Source organism: Aethalodelphis obliquidens, unplaced genomic scaffold (assembly GCF_003676395.1).
Source record: "Aethalodelphis obliquidens isolate GAN/ISIS:26980383/991018 unplaced genomic scaffold, ASM367639v1 scaffold28, whole genome shotgun sequence".
NCBI classification, from domain to species: domain Eukaryota; kingdom Metazoa; phylum Chordata; class Mammalia; order Artiodactyla; family Delphinidae; genus Aethalodelphis; species Aethalodelphis obliquidens.
In genome coordinates, this window is record NW_020837972.1 from 9,963,200 (window position 1) to 9,989,858 (window position 26,659).

Consider the following 26,659-nt stretch of genomic DNA (forward strand, 5'->3'; position numbering starts at 1 on the left):
GTCTACCAGGCTGGTGGGTAAGAAAGAGTGAAGTGGGCCGGGTGGGAAGCTCAAGAGCAGGTGTGAGCAGCCACTACATAGACCAACAGTCAAGGCCACAGAGGAACCCGGGCCTGATGGACTCAGACCTTTCCATGTTTCTTCCCAGGTCAGAAACCAGGCTTGGATGTGAAACCCCACGCTTTGCAAATATGGGACACCAACTCGTCCCCACCCCCTGTCCCCGACACTGTGTGGGCCCAAGTAAGCCACGCCAGGGGCCACATCTACCCTGCTAATTTGCAACCTTTGCTATAAGGAGAGAGGCAGTGAGGAGAGAGGCACTGAATCAACGGCAGCACTTGCTTCTCAGGTGAGCCTTTCACTGCCTGGGGAGGGAGGATAAGTGGGCATGACTGTCAATCCCCTCCTGCAGATGAGGAAACTGAGGCTGGCTGACTGCCAAACTATACTCTGCTCCGAATCTGATCTTTCCACTGGTTTGCAGGCAGGATTGGCTGCATAGTTTGCTGGGCCCAGTGTAAAATGAGAATTGAGGGCCCCTTGTTGGAAAATTAAGAATTGCAGGATGGCGACAGGAGAGCATGAAACCAAGTGTGAGGCCTTGCGGGACTATGCAGGTCAGATGTTCACGAGGCTGGCCCTGTCTGGAGAACCTCTTTCTTGGAAGATCACTGCCTTCCAGACACCAGGTGCCTCAAATCAAGGCTGCCCCTGGAGTACAAAAGAAATGGGCAAGCTGAGGGTCCTTCTAGCAATAGCCCCTGGACCTCTCTGCGCCTCAGTGTCCTCATCTAGAAAATGGACACAACAATAGTTCCACTAGGCTGGGCTGTTCTGAAGATACACTGATACCATGAGTGCCCAGGATGTGGCCAGCTCAGTGTCCGAGGCCTCCTAAGTGCTCGCGGGCACTAGCCACCTGGTTCCCAAGGGGTCTTTGCTATCTCAGGGCCATCACTTGAAATGTGGGTGGGAATGAGACCCTTCCATCAGATGCTTTGGCTCTGCACACACGCGCTTGTGCGTCAGGATGGGAGGCCCTAAGTATAGAGGCTTCCACTGAGCGAACGGACTGAGGCTCCGTGGAAGCATCTGCGGGTCTGTTCTCTGAACCATATCTCTGCCCTGGGGTCTTTCAAACCCAGCCTTTCGGATGGAGGCGGGAAAAGAATGAAAAAACAGCTTAGGGAGGGTGGAAGGGAGGCGCAAGAGGGAGGGAATATGGGGATATATGTATACATATAGCTGATTCACTTTGTTATACAGCAGAAACTGACACAACGTTGTACAGCAATTATACTCCAATAAAGATGTGAAACATAGGGCTTCCCTGGTGGCGCAGTGGTTGAGAGTCCGCCTGCCGATGCAGGGGACGCGGGTTCGTGCCCCGGTCCGGGAAGATCCCACATGCCACGGAGCGGCTGGGCCCGTGAGCCATGGCCGCTGAGCCTGCGCGTCCGGAGCCTGTGCTCCGCAACGGGAGAGGCCACAACAGTGAGAGGCCCGCGTACCGCAAAAAAAAAAAAAAAAAAAAAAAAAAAAAAGATGTGAAACAAAAAACAACTGAGCAAAACCACTTAGCACAGGCATGCACATGCGCACACCTAACCCACAGTCAACCAGAGAGCAGGGGGATGCCCACTTTACATCTTCTTCTGGAATCGATACTGACTTAAGGCTGTGGGCACCTGCTGGGTGAGCCGAGGACCATCCCATCCTTGCTCTGGTTGTGGGTTGAGGAGTTGGCTCCCTGCATCCGTGTGTGCCCTGCGCAGTCTGGGGAACCCCGGTTTGTCCTCTACATGTCCTTTCAGGGCTTGAGGAGGAGCAGCTCGGCCTTGCCCTGGGTCTCACATTCCTTACTGACCCTCTCTGCCCCAGAACCTAGCTGCAGGGGGACAGCACTACAGTGGAGGGCGCGGGGAGCTGGGAGGGAGGGAGATAATTAGGGAAAAGAGGAAAAAAAAAAAAAAGGATATGCTGCTGAGAACTTCCAAGGAGTCAGCACTACTGTGACACGGGCTCTGTCTAGAGTCAGACCTGCCCTGGGTTCAAAGCCTGGAGCCGCTGGCTTTGTGCTGTTTAATAACCACAGCTAATGCTAGGTAACTACCCACTCCACACCAGGTGCTGTACTAAGTGCCCCACATGCATAATCTCACTTAATCCTTTAACAGCCCTGGAGGCAGCCGCATGGTGAGGGAGCCGGGTGCCAGCCCGAGCCACCTGACAACCCAGTGGGTAGGAATTCGGGCTCTGGAGCTGGTCTCTTCACTGGGAAATGGAGCCGATGACAACCGCTCCGCGGGGCTGTAATCAGGCGAAGCGCTTCAGCCCACACAGAGGTCGCGCTCAAAAAATCTACTTCATTGATAATGACAAACACTAGCCTCGTTACTGAGATTCGCAGCACACGTCATCACCAGTATTATGGCTACTATTTTATGCCAGGGGAAACTGAGGCCCAGAGAGGGGGCAGCAGAGAGAGAACTGCTGTCTCCTAATTCACTGCTGTGTCTACTCTCTGACTCTTCTAAAGGGCGAGCCTCGAACTGTCCCAGAGGACGATCCCGCAGAGGCATGGATCTGCAGGGCCTCTTGGCACCCGTCGGGCTGGGTTTAAGGGGTTGGGGTGTGGTGCAGTGAGGCCTGGGTGGAAGGCTGGTGGCCCCCAGGAAAGGCCCAGGCAAACACTGCCTCGGCTGAGAAACGGCTGCCCCCAGCGCTCGGGCAGGGCCCCCAGCGGCTGCGGAGGGCGGGTGAGCTGCTGTACCCCAGCGGGCTGCCTCAAGAACCAGACCATGCCCTCCCACGGCGCTGCACTCATGCCCTCACACCCCGGGTGTGTCACTGTGCGACTGTCACTGTCGCTTTCCTTCCTGGTCCTTCACAAACAGTGAATTCCTTGAGAGAGGAGCCTGTCTCTGCTGAAATGGCTACGTGCCGGGCGCCTAGCACAGTGCCTGGTACAAACGACACACGTGCGGGATGGTGGTTCCACTAAGGGATAACAGCATCCCTCCTCCGCAGCGCTGCTCTGCTGCTTAATAAAAGATACAGCATAGGAAGGCCTGTAGCAGAGCCCAGCACACACTGAGCTGGTGATTTTGATTATGCCTGGTAGGATAACTCCATGAAAACTGCCTGGCAAAATGGACCGGACTGGTTCCCCTAAACCCTGACATCTTCCCCTGGCTCTGACCTTTGCTGGCCACTGGCTTTGTCTGAAACTGGGTCTGTGTGCTTTCCTGGCAGAGCTCGTCTCCCAGAGAAGGTTCACAGCGACCCCTGCTGCCCGCGCTCGGAGCGGCCTCAAACCCCCGGCCAGAACACACAACAAAGCCAGGCTCCAAGCAGGCTCTGGATTTCCAGGGGTTGATGAAAACTACCACCAGAACAATGGCAGGAAGGGACACCTCATGTAATGATGTTCGGGGAACACTAATTCCCTGTCTTCTCAAAATAAACATAAAACGTGAGATCAGACAAAGCGCTTTTCCCTTCCCCTTGCGGGCTTCTGTTTCCCTGGATAAGTGTCATCCTCAACAGGCTGCGGAACCAAGTGAGCTGTCATTTCGGCAGGATGCTGTTCCCCGATCAACGCGTGCTGCTCAGAGCCATCCCGTTCTGATCTGGCAGTTCTTAAACTGGACTCTTTAAAAAGCAGAAGCATGGTTGAAACCAGCGGCCGTGTGGGGCTCGGGATACATACCTTCTCGTGACGGCGACCCACTCCTCTTGACTCGTCCCCCCAGATGCTGGGAGATGGAAAACAGCCTCCTGCAGATGGTGACCCCACCTTACCAGGCTGTTACTACCACGCAGGGGACCCTGGGATCATAGCTAAGACCCCGCTACTAAGAAATCGACAGGGTCCCTGTCTTTGCATCAGCACTGGGCTAATGTCTGTTAATGAACTGTGCGCCAGTGTATGATTTAGAATGGGGGGGAAGACGACAGGGATTTTTAAAGCAGACCCTTCAAGGGGTTCCCCCTTCCTTACACCACGGAGTAGGAGCAAAGAGGGTAGACTTCACACGAAGATAATGCATACTTTCCAGCCTCCAAACTCTGGGACTTGCATTTTGCACCCACAGCTGACCTGGCAAGAGGCTAACTGGTAAAATCCTGATCGGGATTTAGCTTTCCTGACCTTCACGCCAGAACTGGACAAACGCAGGTTAAACAAACAAGGTCTAGTACACAGAAGCCTGAGTGTTCACCCCCATGCAGGCCGCAGAGCCGCAGGTCCCCAGAACACTCTCAGACTGCAGCCGAGCTTCCGTGATCTGCTTGGTTGGGGCCGATGGCATCTGCCTTAGGTTCTGACAGCCAGAAGGGTCTGTTCTCCGTGCCCCACAGCACACGCCTGGACAGCGCCCTGGCTTCATAAACGTCTCCCCCTTACGCCCTCTCTCTAAAGACGTTTCATCCAAGGCTTGGTGCTGGGTGATACCTAACTTATCTGAAAAACCCAACAGTGTAATGTACTGGCACAGGGGTTGCAAACTCGTGGCCCTGGGTTATAGCCGGCCCTCAGGTAGACGTTGTCCCACAGTGTTTTTAGAAAGTGAATTAGTTGCCAACTCAAGAATCCAGATTGCCAGTTTCTCTTTCAAAACGCGGGAAGAACTGGTCCTATGACATCTGCGTCCCTGCCCAGCATCGCCGCTGGCCCTCCAGTCCGTCAGTTCCCACCCAGTCTGCTCTGCCAGGCTGTTTGCTGCCTGGCCCCCAAGAGATCTGAGTTTTGACTCCTGTGCTGTAGCATCTGCTGGTGGACTGCATTATTTAGGCAGGTGGTCTCCCCTCATTTCAAAGCGGGCTTTCCATAGACAGCAGTGTAGACCAGCGTGCTGCCCAACCCTGGCTGGATACCAGAATCCCCTGGGGCGCTCTGATCCGAATACCAACATCTGGGCTCCACCCCTGATCAACTGAATGCAACCTTCTGGGGGCGGAGCCTGAGCAAAGGTGTATTTATAAAAGTCACCAGGTGATTCAAAGGTGCAGAGAAGGTAGTGGGCCACTGGCTTAAAGCAAAGGATGACTTGGGCGGCAGGATTTCAGGCAGATCATGGGCAGAGCTGGGCGTCAGCCGCCTGGCTCCCTGCCCCTCCTGCAGGTCGCTGGTGGGGATGAAGACGACTGACTGCCCTGTTTGGACATGTTTCTGCCCAGCGGTCTGGAGAGCAATGTCTGAGATTAAGGGAGATACATCAAAGGCAGCCAGAAGATGACCTCTGAGAGGCCACCGCGCTGGCCTTCGGCAGACCATCGAAGACCCGAAGGCTCAGCAGCTCCCCCCGACACGACGGCCCCGCGAACCGGACCAGCGCCTCTCACCTGAAGAGCTCGCGGATCTCACGGCTGTCAGCCTGGAAGGGGATGTTCCGCACCAGGATCTTGGAGGTTGTCTGCTTTCTGGGCTCCTGTTTCCTCCGAGCGGACGTCAGGGCTGGCCTGGAGGGTCGGCGGAAAGCCTTCAGGTTATTCGGGGCCTCAGCAGCTGCTGCCCTCTGCTGACTCCACCGCCCCCTCCCCCCACCAGCACCGATGCTCCTGTCCTCTGTTCAGGTGAGGGACTCGAGACTGCGTGGACGCGGCTGAGAGGAAAGGGGAAGGAGGCGGGCTCCCCTGGGTGGCACGCAGCCTAATTATCTTCTCCCCCCAGCAGCTGTGGATGTCCAGTCGGCACATCCTACCCTGGGGTGTCTGCTGCCCTTCATCTGAGACACTCAGGGACTAGCAGGGACTTGAGGAAAGAACTCCGATGCGGGGGTGGGGGCAGCCTCTCCCTAAACCCAGTCTCCTCTGTCTCTTTCTTTGCAGGTGCCCAGAAATACGCCGGCTGGTCCCAAGGTCTTGTTGGAGACATTTCCTCACGAACCCGAAGTGCAGAATCCAGGGGCCTGGAGCAGTTTCTAACCATGGAGGTGGGTCAGGGCTGTGAGACGAACTCTCTCCACCTGAGGTTCAAGGCCATCCCGAACCTGTCCCCCTGCTCTTCCAGGGAAACCCTCCACTCCACGGACGCAGGGGAGGGTCACGAGCAGAGCCATGAGTTGACAATCTGGGTGTGAATGCCTCGTTGGCCACTAAGGATCTGTGTGATCTTGGACAAGTTATTACTTGGCCTCTCAACTGTAAAACAGGCCTAATAATAGTGCCAACCTCATCGGATTGTTTGAGGATTTAATGAAGGACACGTCAAAACACTCTGCACTGTGCCTAGCACAGGGTAAGCATTCCATAAACAGTAGCTGTGATTATGAGGACGGTTATGACTCACTTCCTTTAAGTCTGCTCCGGGTCACCTCCTCCCTAACTGTCTCCACTAAAATAGCAGCCCACTCCCACTCCCAGCCCGGCTCGATGTTCCTGGCATTCATCACTGCCCAAGAGCACGTTACATATTCAGTCATGTTTCTCTTCACGGTCTGTCCTCTAGGGCTATGCTGTCCAACACGGCAGCCACCAGCTGCAGGTGGCTAACAGTTAAATCGATACTAAAATGACACAAAATTAAAAATTCAACTTCCTGGTTGCTGGGCTAGCCAGCCTCCAAGATGGTTCCCAACGGTCTCTGCCGCTTGGTATTCATGCCCCTTGTGTACTCCTCTCCTGCTCTGAGCCTAGGTCATAAAAGACGCTGCCGCTTCCTCCCTATTCTCTCTTGGATCACTCGCTCTGGGGGAAACCAGCTGCCAGGCTGTAAGGACACTTGTGCAAGCCTAGGGAGAGGCCAACATGGTAAGGAACTGTGGCCTCCTGCCAACAGCCATGTGAATGTGCCATTTTGCAAGTGAAGCCACCAACCCCAGGGGAGACTTCAGATGAGACTGCAGCCCCGGCCAACGTCTTGACTGCAACCTCATACGAGATGCCAAGACGGAACTTCCCAGCTAAGCTGCTCCTGAATTCCTGACCCTCAGGAACTGTGAGATAATAAACGTCTGCTGTTTTAAGCTGTTAAGTTTTGGGATACTTGATTATGTAGCGATAGATAATTAACGCAGTGGTAGTTGCCACGTTTCAAGAGCTCAAATGCCATGTGTGGCAAGTGGCTACCACGCTGGGCAGTGCAGATGTAGAACATTATAGGATGTTTTCATCATCGCAGAAACTTCTATCAAATAGCACTGCCCTAGAATGTAAACCCCATGAGGAATCTCCCTCCCCAGCTCCTGGGAAGAGTGTCTGGTGCCCAGGAGGCTTTCTGTAATTTTTTGTTGAATAAAAGACAGACTAAATGAACACTGCCTAGGAACTGAGAGCCTGCAAGGTGACTTCAGCCTGACTCCCTGGAGTCAGGGGACTGAGCTGAGAGACCGGCGCCACTGGCTGAGTGATCACGTGCTGGCCATGTGCTAGATGCTTCATGCACAACCTCGTTTTCACATTTTACTTTACGGGCAAAATCACCCTCCCAAGGTCACACAGCCTCTGGATTAGACCCAAAGCTGCAGGGCACAAAGCTTGGACCCCCCCCCACTCTTAATTCATGGCTCAAGAACCCCCGTTAGCTTCTGGGGGCTCCCACACCAAGCCTTCTTCTGGCTAAGGATGCTCAGCATGGGATGGACTGGGATGGGTGGACACCACCAGAGGTGGCCGAGGCTGGCTTCACAGGGAGCATTAAAAAACAGAGAGAGAAGGAAGAGATAGCGGCAGCTTCAGGCCAGCTCGCTGGCGGCTAACCTGCTCAACGACCACAACAGATGACCGACTTCCTGAAAACCATCGAATAAATATCTTAAACCAGCCCAAGGATTGTTAGAGGCAGTCACTTCATCACCTGAGGCGGACAGATGGGACTGACAATGACAACAATGATAACGGCTGACCCCAGGTACGCGTTACATGCCGGGCACTGTTCAAAGCACCTCCAGTGTATTAGTTCAACTAGGACTTGCAAGGGTGAGGATGTAGGGGCAAAACTAAAACTCCCAAGAGACCTCTACTACTTTAGGAAACTGGTCATTGGGTCCAGTGGTCTGTCTCCATCTCTAACATCTACTGAATCTCTTTCAAATTAAGCGGAGGCCGTCTCTGGGCGCCGCTGTCCAGCTCCAAGAAAGAGAGTCCCATAATGCGAGGCGTCTAGGTTTTCTCACTGCCTCTGGTTCGTCCAAGGCTCCAGCAACTTGCAAGTCTCCCTGGGTTTATTTATAGGACCAAGATAAGTGGGTTTTGCTTGCTTCTCCTGCCTGTGTTCCTTTTGTTATAATAGATGAGTACTAACACGTTTACTCCGGGGACTGGCATGGTCCCAGTTTACCAGGGAAATGGGTATCAGAGCTGGCATGCGGGACACCTCCTTAATTAGGAAGCGGTCCCAGGGTGAGGGGGGTTGGGTCGGGGAGGATGTTCAAAGACCATGAGACACCATCCAGGGCACCGGCACCAACACAAAAGGGATGGACTCAATCCAAGGAAGAGGGGGCAGGGGAGACTCACTTGGTGGCTCGTTCTGAGATCCTGACTTCCAGCTTGTGGCCGTCCACGACGTGACCCTGAGAGATGAGACAACACAGCCTGTCCCTCTGTCCTCTTAGAAGCACTCACCCGTAGCCCTGTCCTTCACCGGAGTGGGCTTCGGCTGAGTGAGGGGAGAGAGAACTTCGAGGGGGCACTGACTATTCCCAGGAGACAAGCCCGCTGGAGTCAAGGACAGAGAAGGGCTTTTCCTGGAAGTGGTTCCCGCTGAGCCCGGGCAGCAGCTGGTGGTTACGGAGACGCAGCCCTCCAAGTCCTCTGGAGCCACGAGTGGGCCTTGACCTTTAAGCCATTCAAGGGGCACAGAATTTTCCATTGTTTATAAGCATTTTCAGGCAACGTAAGCCCTTTGGTCTGGCTAGCAGAGAGAGAGTTTGGTTTGGATTGTATGCCATTAAAAAAAAAATTCTAAATCACAGCAGAGATGCACCTAAAGCTAGGCTCTTAACGTGGGTCCCTTAAGGCAAAACTGGTGTATTAGCAAAACTACCCTTGAAAATCCTTTAAAGTCGCCCATAAAATACAGCACACGTAGCTTCGTATAAACAGCTCTTTGCGGCAATATGCCCGTATGTAGCACACAGCGAGGCACAGAACATAACTCTAATGTGTGCAAGGTAGACTCTGACAGGCTCCTGAATTACATGGAAGAGAAAGACAGACCACTGGGCGTGCAGAGCTGAAATCCAGTTAAATGAGTACACAGCATCTAATGACAAAGTTGGATTTCTAGTGTCTCTTGAAAAAACAACAAACAAAACAAAAAACCAGAGAAGATCTGGTATGGCCGGGGCCCACCTGCCCGTCAGGCAGTACCTGGCTGAGGCCAAGCAGTGGCTGCCCCGGTAGAAGGGGCGCAGGTGCCCAGGCTCTGTTCTGGGTGGTGCTGGCCCGTCGCTAGTTTACAGCTAGTGGCCCCATGGGCACGTGAGGTGGAGAGCAGAGAGACTTTCCAAGTGAGAGCAGAGGCCCCAGAGGCCATCCCTCCCCACCACCGCACCCAAACCCAATTCAGCCCTCCCTGGAGTTGCTTTGGGCCAAGGGGAGGGTCATCAAAATTCTACAAAAACGATCATATTGGCTAAGTGCCCAGTTACATTTCCTATAATCCCCAAGGCCTTTCGCTTGACTAGCAAGCTCTACTGGGACAGACTCCATCACCTGGAGGGCCCCTATAAAGCCAGGCTTCACAGGGAGGTGGGCCGGTATGGGTGCCCTTTTCACCCAGTATCCAGCCCAGCTGTGCAGGCCCAAGCACACGTCTCAGAGAGAATGGGAGCTGGGAGGGCATGCGGCTTGCTACGCGCTCGCTTGTCAACTTGGCCCTGGTCAACTCCATCTTATGTTGCCGCTGCCTGGATGGCCTATACAGACACGTGACATTCTGAATAGGGTTTAAAAGGGATCCCCCTGGAGCAAGTGGGCCTCCAGAAAGAAAGAGGCTCGTGAGAAAGCACTGTTCCTTGTCCCCTTCCTGCCACCGAAGGGCCTGGGGACGTGGGGTGTCAGGGAAGGTGCTGAGGACACTGTCTTTTTTTTTTGGCGGTACGCGGGCCCCTCACTGTTGTGGCCTCTCCCGTTGCGCAGCACAGGCTCCAGACGCGCAGGCCCAGCGGCCATGGCTCACGGGCCCAGCCACTCCACGGTATGTGGGATCTTCCCAGACCGGGGCACGAACCCGTGTCCCCTGCATCGGCAGGCGGGCTCTCAACCACTGCGCCACCAGGGAAGCCCTGAGGACACTGTCCTAAGCTGAGGCCTCGCCCACTTTGGGGCTCTGTTCTGCTCCCTGTAACCTCAGCTCCCTTCCTGCCATCCAGGGCCCTGATCTGTCCCTGCACTTCGACCCAGCAGGAGGGCATCGCTCCTTTCTCAGCAGGACATAAGTCTGTGTCCCAAACACCTCTGCGTTCAGCCCCCTTCTCCCCACTGTCACTGCGTCCACCCTGACCCGTGCCTGGAGGACTCAACAGTCTCCAACCTGCCCTCCTATGATGCACCCTCCACACAGCAGCTGGAGACATTGTTCTGCAGCAGAAATCAGATCCTTCCCCAAAGTGCTCCAAGGCCTCTGATGGGATCGCACTGCCTCTATGTTGAATTCCACAGTCCATAAAAGGTCTGCAAGATCCAGCTCCACATACCTCCCACCCTGTACCCTGTCCCTGCCACACTGGCCTCTTTCTGCTCCTCAGACATAGTAAGCTCACTCCTGCCTCAGAGTCCCTGCCCCAGGCCCTTTGCATGTGCTGTTCCGAGATCTCTGTGTAGCTGACTCCTTCTTGTCAATTAGGTGTCAGCTCAACTGTCACGTCCTCAGAGAGGGCCTCTCCTGACCACGCGATCTAAAGCAGCCTTCCCCTCACCACAGTGTCTGCTTTATCTGCACCCGAGCACTTCTCATGACCTGGTCTTGGCGTGTTTCTTCAGAGGTCTGCTTCACCCATCTCCCTGAGGCCTGGCACAAACCAGGCTCTTGATCAAGAGTTGCAGACTGAAGGAATGCCTTGTAGTGACTGTGGGGGGCTGAGGAAGTTCAAGGCCGTGGCCACAGTCCCCTAGGGAACTGGAGAAAGCAACGGGCCTGGGAAGATGTGGGCTGCTCTGCATTCCCACTCAATTTCCGAAGACTGACGGGATACCGCACCACCTGCCTTGTGCCCCCGGGGACCTCGGCTGAGAACGCCCACTTACCTGGAGCTGTTTGAGAGCTTTCTGGGCCTGCTCCGGTTTCCTGTATTCCACGAATCCAAACCCCATGGACAGCAGCGCGCCTGAGAGAGAGAGAGGTGGGAATCGTACGGGGGCGCCAGGCAGGGAGGAAAACAAAGAAGGTGCACCAGACCAAGTTCAAGGGCTCCAAGGGCCCCTGGACGGCCCCTCGACATTCTCATTTCTTCATGCCCCTCTTTGTTCCCCAAGATCCCAGCTCCCGGCTCGCCATTTATTACCAGTCGTCTTGAAGAATCAGCCAACGAGGTTATACAGCCGCCACCTGAGGCCCAGTTGACTATTAATTAACAGATGATCGACGTGATAATTAACTTCATAATAGAATTCCGCCTTTGGGAGGGAGGGGTGACCATCGCCACGACAAGCGGCAAAAGCTCTACCCGGGCAGTCCCCTGCTTCCATACATAATGCATAATACGAACACATGCATCAAAGTCAAGCACGCCAAAGGCTTACTCTTTACAAAGTATTTCTGACCACCCGGTTACACCTGGTTCCTGGGTTTCAGACATAAGGCTGGGACAGGGAGGCTGTGACCACCTCGTTAGAACTCCTCTGGTTCCCTATTGCTGGGTCGTGAGTAGCAAGAGTTCAGATAGCCAGGGGTGTCTCCAAAATTTATAGAGAACTTTGCTTCCTGAATGTAAATACGCATAACTGGGGGCACGCAAGAATAAGGTCTCTAATTACACCTGGCTCTTTGACACAAAATGTGATGCATGCCTCCGCCCCCGCGGTTCATGCTGATTTACTAATTTTACTCTCTATTTTTTCACAGTTGAACTCAAAGAGGGTCGGCTCAAGGCTGATGGGCCCAAACGAGGCTCAGGGTTCACCACTGTTGACCCAGCAGTCCTCATCTTTGTCTGTATTGTTTGTGAGGCTGTGCCCCTGCTTGTCTGCATTTCTACTCACAACTACATGTTATAAAACGAGGGCCCAAAGCAGGAAGAAATTCCACAAACAGCCCAGACATGGTTCTGCGGGCGACAGGAAGGAGGTTCAGAAAGAACTGATGGCTGATGGGTAGCGCCACCCCGTGGTGACTTTCAGTATTTGTTTTCCAGTGGATACGTGAAAACACTGTTCTGAGGGCCAAGGCTGGAGGGTCTGTGCCCGTAGGGTATTTAAAAAGCTCATTAAGATGGTGTTAAAGGCAACTACAGAGAGTCAAGTTCATTGCCGATTCACTGACGCTGTGCAGATCCATTCTGCCCTTCTCCTGCCCTGGAACGCTGATGTCCATAGAGAGCACGACTTGGGCTCCCCGGCCTTCTGGTTTCCTGTTCGGTTTACCCAATGGAAAGCTCCGATTTGACATAGGCGGGTGGAGGAGGTAGAGTTGGGGCCCCCGTTCTTTCCACGCACCCCATCGCCTCCCCGCTTTGGCGTGGTTCTGGCAGCGCCAGTGTCCAACCCACACCCTTGGCTCTGCTGGTGGCCCTTCTTCTGTGGCTCTGGCCACACCACTCCCTCCCCACGGCCTCTGGGCTCTGCAGGGGAGGGGCGTTCTCCCACAGGATCCACTGCCTCGACATTCCCGTGGGTCCCCTCAGCCCAGCCCAGACCCAGGCACTCGGCCCCTTCACTACAAACATCTCCTTGACAACCGCAGCTGAGCGTGCTTTCTGGTTCCTGCTGAGACCCTCGCTGATAACAGGCACCATCTAGATTCCCCCCAAGCTGTGACGGATGAGCCCCGGAGAGTAGGGCTCTCACATACAGGCTCTTAAAAAAGACAGTGTAGCTTTCAAGAGCTGCTCGTGGCACTGAAAGATCAGATAACCGTTCTAAAGCACGCTGAAGAGCGCTCCCGAGGGCCGAGGGGCCGGCTCCACAGAGCGTCTGACTGCAGAGGGGCACGGTGACACTACAGCCTGCAGGGACAGCCCTGGATGGAGCTGGCGACCCCTCTGCCAGCCTGTCTCACCCCCCAGACTTCAGGGGTCACCTCTTTTCCTGAACTCCGTCCCCAGACCCCCCCAAACTGAGCCTTCATGTCGTTCACTCGGCGCTTAGCTGCCTTTCCCTGTAGCCCAAACTACATCTGCGGTTCCTGGTGAACAGGGATGTTATGGTTTGAACTGTGCCCAGCTCCCCAGTGTGCGTTAAAGTCCTAACCCTCACATCTCAGAATGTGACCGTATTTGGAGATAGATCCTTTACAGAGGTAATCATGGCAAAAATGAGGTCCCGAGGCTAAGTGCTAATCCAATATGATCGGTATCCTTATAAAAAAGAAAAGGGGCGGGCTTCCCTGGTGGCGCAGTGGTTGAGAGTCCGCCTGCCGATGCAGGGGACACGGGTTCGTGCCCCGGTCCGGGAAGATCCCACGTGCTGCGGAGTGGCTGGGCCCGTGAGCCATGGCCGCTGAGCCTGCGCGTCCGGAGCCTGTGCTCCGCAACGGGAGATGCCACAACAGTGAGAGGCCCGCGTACCGCAAAAAAAAAAAAAAAAAAAAAGGGGTGGTGGTGAACTCTGAACACAGGACAGGTGCACACAGGAGAATGCCATGTGAACATGAAGACAATCACTTATAAGCCAAGGAGAGAGGCTGGAACAGATCCTTCCCTCACAAGCACTCAGAACGAGCCAACCCTGCCCACACCTTGATCCTGGACTTCTGGCTCCCAGAACTGTGGGGTAATAAACTTCTGTGGTGGAAGCCACCTGGTTTGTGGTGCTTTTTGCACCCCTAGCAAACTAATACAAGGAACTCCCCAAATTCTATGCCCCCGTCTGCTTCAGCCCCTCCAAGGCTCCTCTGCCTGGCAGCAAGCCCTTCTGTGACCTGGAATCAGCCCACCTTTCTAGGCGCGCCTTCTGCCTCTTCAGTACACTCCCAACCTGCTACTACGCCCTCTCCCGCCTCCGCCACCCACCCCCGCCCCCACCAGCTGACTGCTCTGCCTCCCTACCCTCCAGGTCGCGGTCTGACGTGGAGACCCCTGGCCTGGGCTCCTGTCCAGCCAGGGCCCCCTCCACCAGACCCCTTGTTGCTGTGTGCTGTAACCACTAGCTCCTTAGTCTCTCAGGACACAGCCACGGGACAGCCCACGTGGCATGCCTACAAATCCCGGCAAATTGAAGGGATGGGGAGCGCACAGCTGTGAGGAAGCCAGGAGCAATGGCCCGTCTACCACCTGCAGGAAGCCAGGGCCGGAGGAGGAACAGAGAGACGCCAAGGGACTCGTGGCAACGCCTGAGGCTGACAGGAGAGATGAGGGTGGGGTCTGCGTGGCCCAGGCACCCAGGGGCCAGTGAGGTGCGTGGCTGGTGACTCAGTGGAGCGTTCTGGATGTTCTACATCTGGGTCACTTCTCTTGGAAGGGAAGAGGGAAAGCCCAAGACGGGTCTGTTCTCACTCTCCCCTGGAGATTTCCAGAGCACAGAGATGCTGGGAGCAGGGAGAGGCTTCTGCCACCGAACAGTGTCAACCCTGCCAGCCCTCTAATCGCACTGCTCTGAAAACACCCGACAGTCCGGGGTGGCAAAGGGTCTAGATTCAGAAGAATCTGACATGCATGGTTGCTCCCACCGGAAACCAGGAGTCTCCAGGGACCCAGAAAGGAGGACCATTTTAGACAGCCAAGCGAGAGAGCGTGGGGCTGCCAATGCTTCAGAATGAAAGAAGACCCTCAGAATAAGCAAGAGAGAGGTACCCTTACCCCTACCCAGAGCGACACTGTTTCTTTCAGAGTCGTTCCTTTCTAACTGAGATCTCCTGTGAAATACCTGCTTTGTTCTTCTTCTTGGAAATGGAGCAGCTCTTCACCACACCCACTTTGGAAAACACCTGGAAGAGAATGTCGACAGGTATTATCAGAATTTCTGTGCTAATCCCGCAACCTGGTGTAGGCGTGTCTCGAAAGACAGAGGGGACCAGGCAACTGCAGGCATGGAGAGGGCGAGAGTAAGAGAAGAGTTAACCCCTGGATGCGCTTCCGTGGCCGGGCCCTGGCCCGAGCCCTCTGCCTGCATGAACTCATCCAGCCCTTGCAGTGATTCTACCAGGTAGGTGTTACTACCCACGTTTTGCAGATGACAAAACTGAGGCTCCAAGGGGTTAGAGACGCACCCAGCGTCACAGCTGGGAAGCCCCGGAGCTGATAGTTGGATCCAGGCGCCAGAGCCCAGGTTCTAAATGCCGTGCAGGTGGAGGTCCTGGTCAGACACTAGGCTCCCCACATTTGCCCTAATATCACCTCGGGGGTCCCCAAAAATATCTGGAGGCACTGGATCATGGCCTACTTTAAGTAGCTTGGATGTTCCCTTAGGGTTCCCCGTAAGGGCCGCTGGGCTGGGTCCTGGCTCCCAGTGTCCAAGAAGGACCTGGGACACTGAACAGTGCAAGGAATCACCGAGGGCCATGCAGTGGGGAAGCTGGGCCTACACTTAGAAGCTTGGAGTCCACTGACCCCAGTCCTGAGCCTCTCACTGCCCCTGCACCTAACGCCAACTAATGTTTAAAACTTTCAAAAATCACATTCTGCTCTATTTTTCCCTTTACTTTTTTTGTCTTTCTTGCTAGAATTTGAGAACTGACCAGTGCGAATTCCTGTCCTTCTGGTTCACTGCGGTGTCTTCCACAGCACACACAGGGCCCAGGGAGAGGCAGGTGCGGGTCACTGTTCACCGACTGAGTGAAGGGGAAGCAGAGGGGAGGGGGGATTCCGACCAGCAAACAAGAACCGCACGCAGCTGACATTCACTGACTCTCTTATTCCGACTGTCAAACACTTTACTTGAATTATCTCATTCATTCTAATCACATCTTCCAAACAGCTCCGCAGAAGATTCTATTAACACCCCCTTTTTACAAATGGGAAACTGAGGCACAGAAAGGCCAAAGGACCAGCCCAGGGTCACACTGTTAGTAAGGAGTGAGGCTGGGACCCAAGTCCAGGCAGACTGACCCTTAAGCACAACTCTCCACTCAGGATGCTGTTAACAGGAGCCCTGTGAGCTGGACGCTGCTCCCCACAGTGCCTCGAATGGGCTGTGTGACCCTAGGTCAGTGAACTGACCTCTCTGAACCTCAGTCTCCACATCTGTAATATGAAGAACCTGGACTAGATCATTTTGGCTGTACCTTCCAGCTCCAGAGTTCTTTAACTCCAAGGATGCTCTTAGGCTGAAGCTTGGGCACATCTTCCAGGAAAAAAATGGTTCCCGTTGACGACATCCCCATACCAGATACAGGGGGGCCAGCACAGCAGAAATAAAAAAACAAACCCTCCACAAGCTGGTTTGACCTCTTCAAAGCTATCTAGCCTTTGGACACTACTAGCGTGTGCCTGTTTGTAAAAGCAAACTCAAACCAGACCAAAACGGATTCAGGAAGTAGCCCAGGAAAAGTCCAAGAGTGGGTTTCCCATTGCCCCAGAGGGCGAACCTCTGCGCTTAAAATGCTGCTGCTTTTGCCAGGCACCTCTGCTGCCGTGGTGGCTTTTCTAACTGGCAAGTGACAGTCACACTGGAGATTTAGCCAGAGGGTCCCAGCGTGCAGGCTCTGATCTCCTGCTTCACCTTGACACCCTGGGCTTTCCCGCCCAAAGCAGGCTGGACTCCTTTCCACCCATCCATCACCTTCCTGCCTCTAGGACTCAGTGGACCCCGTCTCCCCTCCTGAATCCAGCTCTAGGATTTCAGAGCTCAAAAGAATTTGCAGAAACCAATCAGCTCAATCCTTACGGCCTTCTTCCTTTCCAGAACCAGTTCATGGCTGTCAGGCTGCTAGTCACCAATTCATGCATTAAAAAAAAAAAAAGGCATCGAGCATTTATTCTGTGCCAAACCCAGTTCACAGAAGCAGAGACTCTCCCCGTGGACAGTTCTCAGTCCAGTGGGGGAGCTCGCAGACCCCAGTCCTTTGGCACTAGAATCCCCATTTCCAGATCTCTGGCCCAATTCCTTCTAGAAGCCCCCCAGCGCCCATCATTTGGCATTTTCCCAATGCGTACTTGGAGTTCCCCATCCTTTTCCCCTCCACCCCCTTCCTATGAATGTAAAACTCTCAGCCCATCAGGGACTCCAGGCAGGACTGCCCCTCCTCCAGATTCACTCAGTGCTGTGTCTTCTGCGTGTTCCCACCAGGCCAGGAGGGTGTGCTGGCGTTTACTTTTGGGTGGTTACCCTCGCAGACACCATCTGGGGAGGGGCTTTGTTTTCTGACTACAGCTCTCACACCGCATCCCAACAGGTCCCCTTCAAGTGCATGCAGGCGCCCCTGCCAGCCCCCAGACTGGTCTGGCCAGGGCTCCGATCTCCGGGTGACATGTCTACTGGACAGCTCGGTGGAGGTGTCAATGCGGTGGCTGTTGGCTGTTAATCTACACGCTGCCACAAGTCACTCGTCCAGGCAGGATAAACACGGTGACCACATCAGCAGACTGGGTCTCCCGCCCCGCCCACCCCCGCCCGCTCCCTCTGGGCCGAGCGGTCACTCACCCCCTTCAGCGTCTCCTCGGTCGTGTCGAAGTGGAGATTTTTGATAAACAGCGTGCACCCGGGAAGGCTCTCCTCATTCTCTTCCTCCTCCACCTCTGCTGAAGTGTCGTGTGCTGCTCCCTCTGTCAGCTTTTCACCTTCTGGGGTCTCGCCGTCTGCATGGGCCCCCCCAACCCCGCCACCAAAACAAATCTGTTAAATGATGCCTTATCTGCCTAAGCCCCGGGACCTAAAGCACAGAACCTGCCAGACCCGGGGGTTCTGTCTCTGAGCGGGCAGCGTCAGGAAGGGACGGCTTGTGCTGGGTTTTAGCAACTGCTGGGGGGTGGGCTGAGGGAGGGGAGAGACCGCCGTGCTTCCTGCCTCTGTTTTAAAGAGAAAAGAGTGTGAAGCACAGACCAAAACCCAGGAGCCCTAACTTAGACTGACCCACATCATATCACCCATATAATCTGAACCTCAAAATAAATTACTGTGAGCTGCAAACGTAAGCGACGTGGTCTTTTTCCTCAAAAACCAGCACTTGGCGAACTTTCAAAATAAAATGCAACTTAAAACTGCAAAAATTACAGAATGGGAGCAAAACTCAGAACGTCCTAAATACCCCTTGAACCTAAGGGATGTTACGTTCATTTAAAATCCCCAATATACATAACTTCAGGAAGCATACACATAAGAGTATGTTTTCATCTACACAAAATATATTCAATTCAGAGCTACACATAACAGCAAAAAACTGAAAAAAAGACAAAAACCGACTATATTCATAAACAAGAGATCTGGAGAGTTATACTGCCACCAAAGGCTACACTAATATGTAAAGATGACGTTTCCGAAGAATGTTTAAAGACGTGCAACGATGCTCGTGACAGAAAAATTAAGAGAAAAATGAAGGTGCAAAACAACATACGACGTGACCCCAATCACGTTCTGTATCCAGAGCTTACGAGACACATACGCAAGAAGAGAAAATAGCGCACTCCTGGTTATTTCTGGAGACTGTGATTACGAAGCGCTCCATCCTGTCACTCCCACCCGTGACACGCCTACTCTGAAGGAACAGCATTGCAGGAGGAGGGAAGGGCAAGCGTGAGGCTGTGAGTTAGCAGGGCGGGCGTGTGGCTGCAGCTCAGGATGGAGCCCTGGTGGAGAACGGGGATGTCACCCGAGGGTGCCGGAAGCCTCACGAGGTTGGAGGTGGCGTCGTGACCTCTTGAGAAGTTCCGCTGCTGGAAAAATGTGTTCTGTTTGGGTCAACCTCCCCAGTTTTTCACATGATCGGGGCCTGGGGACAATCATCATTTCCCCCACGTTCAAGCTCCAGGAGCTCCTCCCGTAGCCCCCGGGGAAATCAAACCCCATCTCAGCCATTCTCCAAGATGCCCGCCCGCTCCCACCCTCATGGTTCTGAGCATGTGGCCCCGACCCCCCCTCAGGTCTGAGCCCTGCACGTGCCAACCTGCAGCGGACGGGGACACTCATTCTCTCGTGCCCACTTGCACGCAAGTAGTTCAAGGCCAAGGGAGCTTCCGGGGCTTCAAACCCGTCCCGCACGCTCTCACGCCGAGCACGACAGTCCTCTCCATCACCCCCGGCCCTTTCTGATGCAAGCCTACTGCTGGCCAGTCCTAACTGAACTTCAACCGCTTTGTCATAAAACAACCCTTTCAATCCCTAATGGAAAGAGCGACAGTGAGGATGTTGCCCATTTCACATCAGCTGAACGGGCAGCCTTCTCCCTTCACGCTCCCTCGGAGGTGAACCCAGAATCCAGACTCTCGCTCCAGGACAAAAAAGGAGAAATCTATACATAAAGGCTCCTCCCCCACCCAAGCGACTAATGCAATTTACCCACCGGGACTCCGTGGTGTGGCCATTTGTCCTCAAAACCCAACTTCCAAAGCAAAGCAGGGTAGAAAAAGTATTACTGATGATGGGGAAGCAAAGCTAAGCAGACAGGCTAAGATTCCAGGTGGTGAATGAGAACTTCAATGGAAAGGAAGACCACGCCCCTCAGCTGCGAAGGACACCCACCCCACAGGCTCGCCTCACGTCTGATGTGTCTTGGAGATAAAAGGAGAGAGGAAGGGGTGCCAATCAGATGCCCCACTGCGTGCGGGGACTGGGCTAGGCCTGCGAGGATGCTATCTCACCGCAGACCATAGCACTGCATCACAGTAAACCGGTGGTCCATGGAAAGTTCTGGAGTTCGCTGCATCTGAACTCTAAACCTCAGGCAACTTCATGTTGGGAGAGAGGTTCATGCGAGACTGAAAAGATTTTTTTTGTAGAGAACAGAATGGGGGGGATGATGGTGACTGAGAGAGCACCGTGCCGGTTCAAGGGGCAGCCCGTTCGCGGCACCGGCCAATCGCTGTCACGAGGACAGATCAACCCAAGTGTGGCCAGGTGTTCAGAGCTTTCACGAGAAGCTGAAAATCCAGCTTTTCATGGGAAAACCCACATTTTAAAACTCTTGGCAACTAACTCAGCGGCATGTGGCTTCTGTACTAGGCAGTGGTCAACAGACTGATTTAAACCAGCTTATGGGCCTTCGTGCCCTGCTCCCCACTTCCAGCCTGGCAAAGCCCAACGACCCGTCCCTCTGCCTCTCCCAAGGGCCTGGAATCCAGCCAGTTCCCAGCGTGGCATTCCAGGGATCTGAAGCCTCACAAGGACAACAGCTCCGGGGAGCCCAGGGGCTGTGAACAGGGCCAGAGTCCACTCCTTGCTGCCTCCCTGCCCCAGGAGCAAGGGCTGGTCTGCTTCAAAGCACTTATTTCAAAGGTCACAGGCCCCTGCCCAGGAAGTGTGATGTTTGCATTTCGTGACAGAGCTGAGATGAGCTTGCAGTCAGGGTTGGCACCCCAGGAACAGACAGATCCCTTCCCCGGAGGGTGAGCTGCCCTCAGTCCCAGCCCAGGGGGAACAAGAGGGGACTGCGAGGACGGCCAGGACCTATCACCTACCCGGGTGTGCAGCTGGCCTGGCTCCTCCCACTTCTACTAAGTCAGCCAACGCCCCTGACCCCCAACATCCAGGAGAACATCCAGCTTGAAATAAAAGACACGATTAAATGCAGCCTGGCTTTGCTCCAACAGCACAGAGATGTCCGTTGTTTCTCCAAACCTCTGTGTACCCAGCCACCACCTCCCCCAGTCTGCAACTCCCCCTGGGATGCTGGAAGAGCTAACAAAGACAAGGGCATCCCAGTCTCGAGATCTGCTGAAAAAAGGGGGCCTGAAGAACACGAGAAGGGGGCCCAGAGACCACAGTCAGGAGGCAGCGCAGAGCTGTGAAAGCGCACGGCCTTCGAAGTGAGAGTGGTCTGGGTCAGGGTCCCCGTGATGACACACACACACACACACACACACACACACACACACACACACACACACACACACACTCCCCTTTTCTCTGCTGGCTTCTTTGGAAATTCGAATGTCTGCTACTCCATACGCACGCTGGGTCCCCGGTCCAGGGCACCGTTGCCTCTTGTGTGGATGACCGGGTGTTCTCCTCACTGGTCTCCCGTCGGCACCTGTCCCTGGCCTGCCAGCTTCTCCCATTCTGTCTCCTCGCCTGCTCCATTCCAGCTGCACCAGCCTCTATTCTGATCTCTGAGCCTGCCAAGACCCATCCCTGCCACAGGGCCTTTGCACTTGCCATCTGTCTCCTCTGCCTGTTCTGCTCATCCCATTTTCCCAGGCCTGGCTTCTTGTCAGGTCTCAGCTCAAACGTCCTCCCCTCAGAGCTCCTCCTGTGCAGTTGTCCCCAGCACAGGCCTGGCCACTTGCCATCAGAGTCCCCTGGGTACCTTTCCTTCAGAGGCCTTACCCCTTTCTGAAATCACCTTATCGGTTCACTTCTCTGTGTCCCCCAACTACAAGGGGAGCTCTCTGAGGACGAGACCACATCTGACTCAGTAACCTCTGCACCCCCAGCACCGGGCCCAGAGCAGATGCTCCAAAAATATCGGTGGATGATGATCTGCTACACAAATGGCACTTAGTGTGACCGACAGGAGCTGTGGGGTCACAGCTAGGAGCACAGACCTGGGAGCTGGTGGCCTGGGCACAGCCCACCTCTTTCCAGATGTGTGACTCTGCATAAGTCACTCAACCTCCCTATGCTTCCTTCTTTCCATTCAAAAAAGGAGAAAGACAATCACAGGGTCCACTTGCAAGACAATTATGAGAATTAACGCACAGAAACCCAGATAAAACAGTGTCTGGGCCAGGGGAAAATGTCAGGAATCCCTACCTCCGCAGGCCCATTGCCGGAAGAGGCAGGCCAGCCGGCTGCAGGCTTTTGAGAAGAACAGCCAGAGCCGCAGGTCTGAGTGCAGGGGACTGTGTCTCTGTCGGCCACATCCCTGGGAAGAGCTTCTGCCCCGCTCAAGTGGCCAGGCCCTGCTACGACCCATGCCCATGTCCAGAGAGGTGTGGAAACGGCCAAGGGCCAAGGACGAAGCCAAAGGTCACTGTTAAAAGTGCTTTTCTGCCAGGCTCCCCTGGTGGCAGAGTGGTTAAGAATCCACCTGCCAATGCAGGGGACATGGGTTCGAGCCCTGGTCTGGGAAGATCCCACGTGCTGTGGAGCAACTAAGCCCGTGAGCCAGAACTACTGAGCCTGCGCTCTAGAGCCCGCGAGCCACAACTACTGAGCCCACGTGCCACAACTACTGAAGCCCGCGCACCTAGAGCCCGTGCTCCGCAACAAGAGAAGCCACCGCAATGAGAGGCCCGCGCACCGCAACGAAGAGTAGGCCCCGCTCGCCGCAACTAGAGAAAGCCCGCGCACAGCAACGAAGACCTAACGCAGCCAAAAATAAAATAAAGAAAATAAATAAACTTAAAAAAAAAAGAGAAAGAAAAGCGCTTCTGCCCCTGGCCTCAAGTGGGGTGACGACAGGAAGACTAGCAAGGAAAAAGGAGGTATCACAAAACGAACAGATGTTTGCCAACGACCTCACCAGGAACCAGGAAAAGTGGGAAGAAGCGCAGGATGGGGATGGGGGCGGGGGTGGGGTGAGGGTGCGAGGAAGGCGCGGAAAGCAAGGTGGGCTGGAGGGGGCTGGGAGAGGCAGGGGGGAATACCGTCCATCTGTAGTTGGCACAATAAAATCCAGTCACGCATCACCACATGGGGCTTTATTATAATCAGGCCGCAGAATTTACAGTCGCTCCCTCCCCCTTCCGGCTCTCTGCGCGGAAGGCTGACAGCAGAGACTGTTATCAGTTGCAAGCAGCTTTTCAGGACCTCCCCCGACTTGGAGCCCTTTATCTGGAGGTGAGGGTCTTGGTTGTGGGGAGATAAAACACACTGTCCCCCCCCCCCCGAGAAAGGTACAGGGAATGGAGGGCTTCGCCGAAAAGACAGGTGTCGGGGGGGGGGCGCTGGTGAACAAAACAACCCTCTCTGTCCACTCCCCTCCTGCTGCCTTCCTGCAGAGCCTGAGAAAATCCAGGGCTTGGGGGCCGGCTGGTCCCCGGCAGTGGGGATGGGGAAATGGGGAAGCTTCAGGAACCATGTGCAGAGGGGCGGGCGTGGGGGAGCAGCAGGTGAAAAGGAACAGCTCGGGGACCGGGGAGGGGACCGTGTGTGTGATACAGGTAAGAAAAGGAATAAAAAAGGGCAAAAGGAGGCTCGGGAGATGAGTCCTGCGGGGATCCGCCTGACGACACAGGACTCAGCGGGGCGTGAAATCAGCTCAGGCGTGCACAGCTTCTTGGTCCCTATCCCATCTATTTGCTGCAACTACTGGCTCCCTCCTCCTAGCTCCGAGGCCTCCTTTGTGTGAGGGGCGGCAGGACCCTGGACAGCAGCCCCCTAAGAGGCAGGGCCTGTTGGGGACAGTCTGTCTGGGATGTTCTCAACACTGGAACCTAGGCCCGGGCACCCAGGGGATGCTGGGGGCAGGCAGGGGCAGCCTTCCACCTTCCGACCAGGGCACGCTATCTCTGCAAAGCCTCCCCTCGCTGTGCTCCAGAACATTCTGCACCCAGGGCCCACTTCTATTACTGTGACATCTCAGCTACCCCCGAACAGCCCCACCCGTCCTCCTAGCAGCCCGGGAGCTTCTGAGGAAGCGGTATGTGTTGGGCCCATCTTGGTCGCCCCAGCTCAGTGGCTGGAATCCAGCTGGTGCTCAGGGCTGAGTTAGAGACCATCCACTTCACCTTATGCTGCTGAATTAGGACGAGGGTCAGAGAACGGTGACTCGGGCGGCTTCTCACTGAACTCTCACAAAGGCCTTCTGCCCATATTACAGATGCAGGAACAGCCTCGGAGGCTGGTGGCTTTGCCCAGTCACTGGGCTAGGCGGGGACAAGGAAGACAGTGACTTCCCCGGGAGCTGTAAGCCTCACGTACGGAGGACCCAAAGTGCTTAGCGCAGGGCCGGGCATGGAGGAAATGCTGCTTTTGCCTGTGGATTCGCTCAGCACCTACTGACTGCTCTCCCACCAGACGCTGGGCACCTTCCTGGGTGCCGGGGCACAGCAGTGCACAAGCAGACGAGGTACCCGCCCTATGGGATGGACGTCTAGTGAGGGAGTCAGACAGACACTGAGGAAGGGAACCCATAATGACACACTTCCGGGAAGCAGTAAGCCTTTAAAACAAAGTTTAAGGGTGAGGGGAGGGGGGGGTATAAATCAGCCCCATGAAGGGAGCCACGGTTACGCGATGGGTGGCGCCACGCTCTGATGCTTAAACAACGATGCAGAACAAATGTGCCGACGTCACCACGCTCTACTATGTGCCGGGGCTTGGGACACAAGGACGAGGATGGCCCAGCCCTACTCTTCACAGGTAAAGAGAGACAGAGAGGCACAGAAACCCTTCTTCCTGCATTCCTTCACTCCCTCAACTCACATTCCTGAGCTACCCCACGCCCGGGGCCCTACGGGATGCTTGCGCCCAGCAGTGAGCGAGACGGCCACGCCCTGCCCTCGCGTGGCTCACCAGCGAGGGATGTTAAACAAGTAAAACAAACGAATAAACAGGATAAACACAAACCGTGACGAGTGTCACAGAAGAAAACAGAGAGAAGGGAGGGAAGCACCGGGACACCTGCAAAAGAGTGTGGCCACAGGGCAGCGGCCCCCCGGGGAGGCACCATACTTAGTGGTTCCGCCAAAGCTAGGAGAGGCCTCTGCTGGATCTGTTTCCAGGGCCCTCGCTCCTGGCAAGTCTGTGCTTTAAAGGAGGACTTGCTTTTGGCCGAAAAACATTAGTCATGTCCAAGTTTAGTGACTGAAGTTGAAACCAAGGTCGCTGATAATTTGGGGGTGATCGCTAGTTAAGAAGAAACCGTGACTATATAAAGAGAATTCTTCTTGACGGAAGCATAAGCACGGTGGAAGAGAACGTTAATCCAATCTGTGGCCAAAAATAACTCAACAGGGGCTAGTGAGGGGCTTTTGAAAGATTTATATCAGTGGTCAGTAGGTAACCCCAATGGCTAAGGGATGCTTTCGGGGGCCTCAGAAAGCAGAGACTGAAGAATTTTCCTTCCTGACTGAAACAAGGCTTCTAGACCAGGGGTTCCCAGATGCCTTGTAGTGGCTTGGGCCAGTCCTGAGGAGGTTTTACCGATCCAAGATGAACTGGGAAGTGCAGACAGCCTAGGGAGGTTTATGGACAGGGAGGTCTATTCAGTTAAAGGACTGTTCTTTAATCTGAGAATTCCCATCCCCACCCCCATTCTTTTATGAGGACAATGGAGAGGGTATACAGGAGATGTATTCTTTTAATCCTTATTTTAATCAACCGGCAACCCTACGTTAAGATGGAGGTACGGAGGAGGGATATTACCGATGGGCAAGATCTTAATGTCTGGGTAAGGGTGTTCTTCAAAGCTTTTCTAAAGGTCTTTGCTTCTAGGATGGAGTCGTGGTCCCCTAAGTGGTTCTCAGTTGAGGGCTGCACTGCCCCCTAGAGGGCATCTGGCATACAGGGAAGGGGTATCAGATCGTCACAATTACAGGGGCAGTCCTGACATTCAGTGGGCAGGGTCAGCAAAATGTCTTACCATTTGTAGAACAGTCCCGACAGGGAAGAACTGCGCTGCCCTGAGTGCCAGGAGCACCCCCTCCTCACCCGAGTGTGAAGCATCAGCTGAGGGTTGGGTCCCCGCCTCCCTTCCTTTTCCTGCCTTTGCAGCCACTGGGCACCAGAGGACGCCATACCATCCCAGGGACCCGGGAGAATAAACATCTCCAACAGCCCTGCTCATCCCGGCGGATGTATCAATACGACCCAGAAGGCTATTTTCTCTTGCTCTGTTCCGAATCCCTGTGGGTTTTTTTTAAATCTAGTGGGTTTTTTAATTTTTCCTTTCACAACCTATACTTGATAAGCCAAGATAGTTGGCTACCTTATGTTGTATCCAAAATTTTTATGCTCTATTTTTTTTAAGGACATTTTACGTGCCTATAAAACTCAAGAGATGGGGACCCGCCAGTCTCAGGATGAATACAGAACTTTAAAAGAAATACCTGATAAACAATTTAGTGCTGCCCCCTAGCCCTCTGTCCTTCCCCTGCCTGCTGCCCCAGGACATCCTGATCTCAGGCCCAGCTCTTACCTGTTTCTGGCTCCATCCTGTCCTTTCCGGCCGGCTCTGCTGGTGCATCTTGGAGTTCTTTCTTGTGTGGGGCTGGGCTGGAAAAGATGCCCACCGGAGCCCACTCCAGATACAGGGGGACGTGGTGGAACTGCAGAGACGGGGCGGGGGAGGGACTCAGTCCACGACACAGACAAAGAGCCTGAGGCTCAGAGTACAGAACTCTATGTGCTGCCTGATCCCCTCGCTGCAGCTCAGGGTTCAGGTGAGAGGCTGGAGCAGCTGCTGTCATTGAATACGTCTGCATCCCCCGGTGCTTTCTCTAATCAAGAGTGTGAACAGGGAGTGGGACGGGGGAGCAGAATCACTGATACAGGGCAGCCCTCCTGGAGGAAGTGCAAC

At 54.6% G+C, this 26,659-nt stretch overlaps 1 protein-coding gene across 5 annotated transcripts in view; it reads right to left on the reverse strand.

Moving 5' to 3' along the window:
* RBM19 (RNA binding motif protein 19) overlaps nucleotides 1–26,659 on the reverse strand; it is a 126,952-nt gene that overhangs the window by 78,585 nt on the left and 21,708 nt on the right. For 3 of the 5 annotated variants that reach the window (XM_027124670.1, XM_027124672.1, XM_027124673.1), the window contains exons 16-21: nucleotides 26,279–26,408; nucleotides 17,686–17,855; nucleotides 14,971–15,031; nucleotides 11,197–11,276; nucleotides 8,464–8,519; nucleotides 5,350–5,466 (exon numbers count right to left, since the gene is read on the reverse strand). In XM_027124670.1, the coding sequence (XP_026980471.1) occupies nucleotides 5,350–5,466; nucleotides 8,464–8,519; nucleotides 11,197–11,276; nucleotides 14,971–15,031; nucleotides 17,686–17,855; nucleotides 26,279–26,408 (614 nt within the window). The remainder of the gene's footprint in view (nucleotides 1–5,349; nucleotides 5,467–8,463; nucleotides 8,520–11,196; nucleotides 11,277–14,970; nucleotides 15,032–17,685; nucleotides 17,856–26,278; nucleotides 26,409–26,659) is intronic. The other 2 variants (XM_027124671.1, XM_027124674.1) reach the window with 1 other exon arrangement.